At 34.0% G+C, this 8818-nt stretch overlaps 1 protein-coding gene across 1 annotated transcript in view; it reads left to right on the top strand.

The window, feature by feature from the left end:
- Nucleotides 1-208: 208 nt before the first annotated feature.
- The window catches only part of LOC106869966 (uncharacterized), a 96868-nt gene continuing 88258 nt past the window's right edge, over nucleotides 209-8818 (top strand). The window contains exon 1 of the mRNA XM_014915912.3: nucleotides 209-703. Coding sequence (XP_014771398.1) covers nucleotides 585-703 — 119 coding nt within the window. The 5' untranslated portion in view covers nucleotides 209-584. The remainder of the gene's footprint in view (nucleotides 704-8818) is intronic.

Genomic DNA, 8818 nt, shown 5'->3' with positions numbered 1-8818 from the left:
TTTAACTCTCCCTCTCTTTCTCTCTCTCCCCCATCCTCTTCATTCTGTATAACGATATACAGTTATATATTTATATATATATATATATATATATATATATATACACTCACATTTATACATACATACATACATACACATAGAAAACAGATATTTATATCTATATAGATATAAATATATATATATACATACTTAGAAAATATATTAATTTAAATCAATGTATATGTATGTACACATATACAGATAAATATATGGTATGTATATACTCTTTGAATGTTCATGTACCCGCGGTTAAATTGGGCTAAAGCAAAAACAATACAAAACAAAGCAAAGCAAAACAAGGAAGATGAAGTAGAAGAAAAAGAATAATAAGAAAGAAAGGAAGAAAAAAAGGTGGGGGTTATACCGACAGAGTGGTAAGAAAAAGAAGAAAGGAAGAAAAAAGAAAGAAAAGGAGAACAGAAAGAAGAAATAAGTAAAAAAAGAAAAAAAGGACATACAAAAAGGAAAAGTAAAAAAAAGGAAAAAAAAAAAAAAAGACCCGCCGCCGTAGTGGTTTTTGGTTGTAGGAGTTTTCTGAGAGAACAATGCCAAGACAGAAGAGACGTAGCCAGGCTGAGATGCTCATGGAGGAGGTGAGCGTTCTGATGCGGCGCGATTCCGAGACTGAGGAAGAACATGAAAATCGAATCGCACAGTATCAAAGGTAACATTCTCGCTACTAACAAGTTGTTTTCCACTCTTCAACCTGATCCCCCCCCATGAAAAAAAACTACAGTAAATTATGCTATTGAAAATATGGATATATTTATATACATATACACATGCAATATATATGTACATTACACATGTATGTTTTAGATCTATATATATATTCATGTGATATATATCCTAGCTTCATCATTTAATTGAACATTATATACACATGCATATATATGTACATTACACATGTATGTACCTATGTATATGTTTTAGATCTATATATATATTCATGTGATATATATCCTGGCTTCATCATTTAATTGAATATTATATATATATATACACACATGCATATATATGTACATTACACATGTATGTACCTATGTATGTTTTAGATCTATATATATATTTATGTGATATATATCCTAGCTTCATCATTTAATTGAACATTATATATATATATATATATATATATATACACACATGCATATATATGTACATTACACATGTATGTAGTACCTATGTATATGTTTTATATATATATATATATATATATATATATTTATGTGATATATATCCTAGCTTCATCATTTGATTGAACATTATATATATATATATATATATATATAATTAAATGATGAGAATAATGCTAATAATATACATACATATGTATGTATAGGTGAGGATGAAAATATGTATGAGCGTGTATATATGTATACATACTGTAAAAGTGTAGTTGTATTCATATCCGTAAAGGAGGGAAAATGCAGCTATGTATGTATACAGAAACGAAAATCGTGTGTATAGTATGAATAGATGAATGTCGTGAGTATGTGGATGAGGAAAGATAAATTCGTGTTTGTGTATATAAAATAGTCTTAAGACAGTAATAAAATGAGGGTGTTTATACATAGATTCTGGTTTATTTATGTATACAGAGAGAAGAGGGAAAATGCAGATACATGCTGTATAATAGAAAGGATATTTATGTGTATATATTTTTATAAATATAATATGCAATTAGAATATATAGTCGAGTATATTCTATATATATATAATGAAAATGCATGTGTAACTACATTAAGAAATGAAGAAAGCCAAAATATACATGTGCAACTGGAAAGGAGGGAAAATGCATATAAATATATACGCATTTATGTTTAAATAACGAAGTGCTAAACGAAACCACACCAATGTGTATATGAAGAAGAGCATATATACATGAATGTATATGTGTGTGTTTATATGCACATCTTTATTATACATGTGTATAAGCCGAAAATAGCATTCGTGGCTTCGCGGTTTTTTTCTCCATTTAAATAAAAATTTAGGGTCATTCCTTCCTACGCGATTCGCACCAACAGGATCGGGGGAATCTATGTGTGTGTGTGTGTGTGTATATATATATATATATGTATATATATATATATATATATATATATACACTCGTATCACAATCACAAATATATAGATAGATTAGTAGAAGACAGGTATCGCTCGTGCCGGTTTTATTTTATTTTTTCCTTTTAATAATCTAAATTCATTATACGAATCTTTGTGTGTATATGAGGGTATGTATATATATATGCAGAACGGTAAACACAAAACGTAAATTCGAGTTTATATAAAATTAAAACACCGATCGCGAAAGGATTATATATATATATATATATTATTACACACATATACACACTTCCGTCCTCTTCGTAGTTCTCCGTAGTGGTATTATAATTAACAGTTGTAGCAATTAAAAACTACAATTATTTTGTGTTCAGTATTATTATTATCATTATTATTCTTATCAGTTTCATTTCGTGGTATCTTCTACGCCATTAATTAAGGAAGTCTTTTAATGAATAGCAATTATATTTTATTAAATATAATAGCATCGAATATACATTGATGAATAATATATATTTACAAATAAATAATAGACATTTTTGTCAATAATGGGGGAACAGCGCCTTTTTCTCCTTCCCCGCTACACGGCTTCACCCTTTGATTGCACATTTCATCTACCAGATACAAGCATCTGCCTTTCTGCATGTTTGTTAGATGCAGATAAAAGGTGTATTAGGGGTGATTATTAAGCTAATCAATCGACTAATCGGGTGTATATATATATATATATATATATATATATATATAGTTTTTATATATACACACACCTTTATCGAGGCGAGTTCTTAACGGTAATAATATTGAATTGATCCATTGCTCTGATTAACGACATCCCAATATATATATATATATATATATATATATATATATATATATATATATATATATATCCATACACCTACAATATTTTAATAATGTAAGATGATATATATATATAGAGAGAGAGAGAAGGGGGGGGAGGTCTTAAATTATTCTCTTAATTTTCGCTCCCTTAATTTGTATTTTCGCTATTTTTCGTCCGTCTTGCATAAATTATGTTTATGTGAGAATTTATTTAATTTTCTCTTTTCTATATCGAAGTAATTAAAATAATTAGAAACATTTTTTAATAGGATTTTTAAAAACCATGCTCAATTGTAAAACCCATTTTAAAAATTATAAAATCGTTAGGATTTTGCAATTCGGCAATGGAGTGGGTCTCAAAAGTAAACAAAAAGAAAAAAGAACACAAAAACTGAAAAATTACAACAAAACAAGGATAGAGAAACTGAAGAAGGACGGGTGGTGTTAGTTTCGTATAGAAATTTAAATTTATTATATAAGAACTGTAAGATAAAGAACATTTAAATAAAGTATGATATTATATGTATATATATATATACCCCTTATGACTAAGCTTTTATATATATATATATATATATATATATATATATATGTATGTATGTATATAATAATGATATTTGAACGGACTGATAGGCCTAACTAGTCGATAATAAGTCCGGAGAGGCAGTAGACAAATACAAGTAAATAGTGAGCTTCTATTCTTGGTATTTGTTTTTACTTGGCTCAAAAGTGTTTGAAATATTGAACACAGCAGCGTGTCAAAGAAAAAAGGCTTTGGTCATCGAATTAAGAATCGGAAAGATTTGGAGACTTAAGCCGAAGAAATCGTTGATCAAATGCAAGATTTCTTTTCGCTTATACCCTTCGTTTTGAGCTGCTTGCTGAAGACATAAGCAAAACTCATTGCTAATTCCACCGTTAGTTTGAAGTCAAAATATTCTGTAGAATTCATCTTAGCTAAGCTTTGTTATTAGTTATTAATTTACTGCTGAATTTTATTCTATTTTGTTGTCTTATCTTCAATAAATAGAACAGTGTTTTGTTTTGTTTTCAAATGTTTATTAAGTATGGGCTGCTCATTTCAACTCTTTCTTTTCTATTTTGTAAAGGCTTATAGGTTTAAATTTGCTAAAAATTCCTGGATCACCTATACAAAGACGTGGATATTATGTACGTTTCTGAAATTACCTGGAAAGCTGTCAAAAATTAAACACACACACACATGCATATACATTCACCACAAAGGCTGGTAAATATAAGGGTTGATCTGCTTAATGTTAGTCCATACGATTACTGAAGTAAGTGGATTGATGGTTGTTAGTAATGTATGCAATCAAGGATCCATTTCATTGAGTGGAACCAAGTGTTGTCTGACTGGACCTTTGCTTGTGTGTGCAACTGGCTTCAATCTTTGTTATCAAGGGAGCCTCACCTCTTACTCGAGTTACTAGAGATAGGAAATAATAAAGTGTCACCTCAAATCGCACATTACCGACTTGAAATGAGGATGAAAATATTGGATAATGTAGTCTCTGATACAGAAAAGAGAGGGATAGTGAAGGCTGGACTATGTTTTGGTTGGAAGCCTGTTCGATTAAGCATACCAGTTGATTTGTGTAGTGTCAGCTATGTACCTAGTGTGTACTTAGAAAACTCAGTGTATTTGCGTGCAAGGATGGCCGTGTGGTAAGAAGTTTGCTTCCCAGCCGCATGATTCCAGATTCAGTCGTACTGCATTGCACCTTGGGCAATCAAAGCCTTGTAGTGGATTTGGTAGATGGTAACTGGAAGAAGCCCATTGTATGTATGAGTGTATATATATATATATATATATATATATGTGTGTGTGTGTGTGTGTATGTCCCCCACCATCACTTGGCAACTAATGTTGGTGTCTTTATATCCTTGTAACTTAGTGGTTCAGCAAAAAAAAATGGTAGGATATAAGTATGAAGCTTAAAGAAAAGAAGTACTGAGGTTGGTTTATTCAACTAAAATTCCATATCACAGACATGACTGCTTACCTTGTGGCCATGACTTTCATTATATCGCTGGGTTGACTAAAACCTCGTGAGTGGATTTGGTAGACAGAAACTGAAAGAAACTCATCATATGTGTGTGTGTGTGTGTAGTGTTGTCCTAACATCATGTGACAGTTGTAAATGTGTATCACTCACACAGGTGATGTTGTTCATTATCAGACTTCCATGGAATAGCTTGTCTGGCCATGGGAATTATTATTTTGCTTGGAAACGGGTGTGGGTTCATGACAGGAAGGGCATCGGCCATAAAAAAATCTGCCTCAGCAAATTCTGTCTGACCCATGCAAGCATGAGTAAGTAAATGCTAGATTATGATAAGGGTGTTTTTTTCAGCTCTTGGTCAACCCTGATAGGGCAAACATAATCATAAATTTTCTAGTTTGTTGAAAGGTATATAAGACCATTGTTTGTTGCGGCATTCCTCTTTTGTTTCTTTTTACCTAAGATGGTAGGGAAATGTCTGGTTGCTCTTTCTAGCAGGTTGAATAATAAAAGTAACTTTTCTGCCAGAGATTGATTAGGAAATATCTGGGATAGATTGGCATTCTCTCTTGGAAATGGTGTTTGGCTCTCATACACTTAATGTCAATCTATCCCAGATATTTCTTATCTGGAAAAACTGTTGTATTTATCACACACTCTGGTGCTTAAAGGGTTTCTCAGTGACATTTAATTACACCCATATTGTCCATAAGAAGAGGTTCTTCTCTTGTGACAATTTCTGCAGTGTATGTCTTTCCATGTCCAAATATGCATGAACATGCTGAATGTTATTTATTGTACGTATGTCTCATTCATTACTGCCTTGTGCTCCTCTAATTAATTCCATCTTGAAGAAGCTTTTTGCACATCTGCAAATGTACCATTTGCTGTTTTGATATAAGTGCAACCATCTGTTGGTGCATGAATGATGGTTTGATATATGTAGCTGATGAAGCATAACAGTGCAGAAACGCATGTGTCCTACATTCTGATTATGTTGTTCATGGTTTAGTGGTATGTTTACACCCATTTTGTCTAAATGGAGGATTTCTTTTAGAGACAAATTTTGCAGCATATTGTCTTTCTTCATCTGAGTGGCATTAAATATGATTTTACATAACTATATAAAGTTAAAAGCTTTTTTAGGAGACAGCAGTGACTAGTTGGGGAATTCCTGCATTAAGCAACTATTATCATGTTTTCCCTGTATATGACCAATGTAATTGATAATGTTGTTGAACCCAAGGTTGTTAGCGTCAATCAGGCAGACCTATTTAGAAAGGCATCTAAGTCATGAACTTTTTCGTTTCATTTAGTTGTGTATTATGTAGGTCTACATTATCCAGTATGTCCTTCATAAATTATACATTACAAACATACAGATATAACAAGAGAGTTCTCTGCTTGGGGTCCTTAAAGGAAGCACTTAATAGCCATAAGCCAAATTCAAAATTCGCTGAGTAGATGGATCTTCGAAAGCTTTGGGGTCCATGGGAAAATACATCTAAATATCAAGTTCCCTTGGTAATGAAAATATTATGAACCGCTGACATGGTCTTATAAAGATCTTGTAGTGATGAGATATGCTGTCCTTGTCACCATGAGCATGGCCGTTGCCAATACCGCTTGACTGGCCTTCGTGCCGCTGGCACGTAAAAGCACCCACTACACTCTCGGAGTGGTTGGCGTTAAGAAGGGCATCCAGCTGTAGAAACTCTGCCAAATCAGATTGGAGCCTGGTGTAGCCATCTGGTTTCACCAGTCCTCAGTGAAATCGTCCAACCCATGCTAGCATGGAAAGTGGACGTTAAACGATGATGATGATTCCATTGGTGGACAATACATTGGCCTTTCGTTGCTGTAAGATCCTGTGTTCTTTGGTTGGTTGTAATGATCTAATGATTCTCTTTCTTGATCTGCTGATTTAGTTCTAAGCCTGCTTTTCCCTGGTTGGACAAGTCTTTATCCTAATTTCTTGCCTGTTGTGATCCTGTATTGTCTCTTTTGTGAGTCTCAGCTTCCTGAGATGAGCTTTCACTAACTCTTCTCCTGACTTCCCTCTTCTACAAGTTTGGATTGCTTGGCACTTTACCCAATTATCATTTTCCATATGCACAAGTCCATACTAGTGCAACCAGTATTTGTTCTTGCAAATCTTTATTCATGTCTGTTTTCTATCATCACTAACACTAACAAGCATTATCATACATTCTATCCTTCAGTGCGAGAATTGCTTCATTGCTTATAGAGGTTTAGCCCTCTGAGATTTTCCCGCCCCAATATTACTGTTGCTCTTGGAACTCTCTTTTCCTCTATTGATAAGGTTGCTTAGATAACAAACTGCTACTTACCAGCCCTGTGTATACAGAGCCCTCAGGGCAATAGAGAAGATTCATTTCATAGGTACTCTTACGTTTAACCCTTTAGCATTCATGTTACTCTGTCAAAAGTAATACTTATTTATTCACATCGTTTTCAATGAATCAGGCATTTTATTGGTTTGAATTTTGATGAGGTAACTGTTAATTTTTAGAGTGATATTGTAGGGTTGGTGTGATGTGCCAGATTTAGCTAGTTTAAATGTTGAAGGGTTAATGATGCCTGTGCATCTGTTACAAACAGTCTTCTCTTGTAAACCATCTAATTCTACAGCATTTCTTGTGTACCTGTAATTCACGTGATACACAGTGCAGAGTTCCTACCAAATTTCTCTTCTATACAGTCATGCAGGCAGCATGACTGTATAGTAAGAGGTTTAGTTCCCAATCTCATGGGGTTATGGTTCAGTTTCGCTGTATGGCACTTCAGACAAATACCTTCTATAGCTTTAGGCCAAACTAAGCCTTGTAAGTGGATTTGGAAGATGCTAACTGAAAGAAGCTCGCAGTATGTATATATTGTGCATATGAGGCTGTGTGGTAAGAAGCTTGCTTCCCCATGACATGGTTCCAGGTTCAGTCCCACTGCAAGGGACCTTGGACAGATGTCTTCTATAGCTTCAGGCCGACCAAAGCCTTGTGAGTGGATTTGGTAGATGTAAACTGAAAGAAACCTGTCCTGTGTGTGTATATATATATATATATATATATATATATATATATGTATATCTTTGTGTCTGTGTTTGTCCCCACCATCGTTGCTTGAAAACCGGTGTTTATGTACCCATAACTTAGTGGTTCGGCAAAGAGACCGATAGAATAAGTACTAGGCTTGAAAAATATGCCCAAGGGTAAAGTTGTTTGACAAAAATACTTCAAGGTGGTGCTCCAGCATGACCACAGTGAAATGACTGAAACTAGTAAAAGGCGTCGATCTGGCAGAAACGTTAGCACGCCGGGCGAAATGCTTAGCGGTATTTCGTCTGCCGTTACGTTCTGAGTTCAAATTCCGCCGGAGTTGACTTTACCTTTCATCCTTTCAGGGTCGATAAATTAAGTACCAGTTACGCACTGGGGTCGATATAATCGACTTAATCCGTTTGTCTGTCCTTGTTTGTCCCCTCTATGTTTAGCCCCTTGTGGGCAATAAAGAACTATGAAACTAGTAAAAGAATGTGTATGTCTGTCTCTCCTTAACAAGACATGATGTGATCATTGTAAACGAGTGTCACTGTCATACAAGTGTTGTCCTTTGTTTCAAACCTTCGATATCTGGGTCATGAGGAACTATTACTTTCTATGGATACAGGTTAGAGTTGGTGACACGGAGGGCATCCTACTGTAGAAGATCTATCTCAACAAATTTGTCCATCCAATGCAAGCATGGAACTGTAGATGTTAATATGATGATATTGAGAATGGCCACCTCACTTATGGCTGTAGAGTGCTGTCTTTGCACTTTATTAAAACATT

This window comes from Octopus bimaculoides, chromosome 10, assembly GCF_046866305.1.
Source record: "Octopus bimaculoides isolate indiv1 chromosome 10, ASM4686630v1, whole genome shotgun sequence".
In the NCBI taxonomy this organism is placed as follows: Eukaryota; Metazoa; Mollusca; class Cephalopoda; order Octopoda; family Octopodidae; genus Octopus; species Octopus bimaculoides.
The sequence above is the reverse complement of the archived record's forward strand: the minus strand, read 5'-3'. Positions and strand labels throughout refer to the sequence as shown.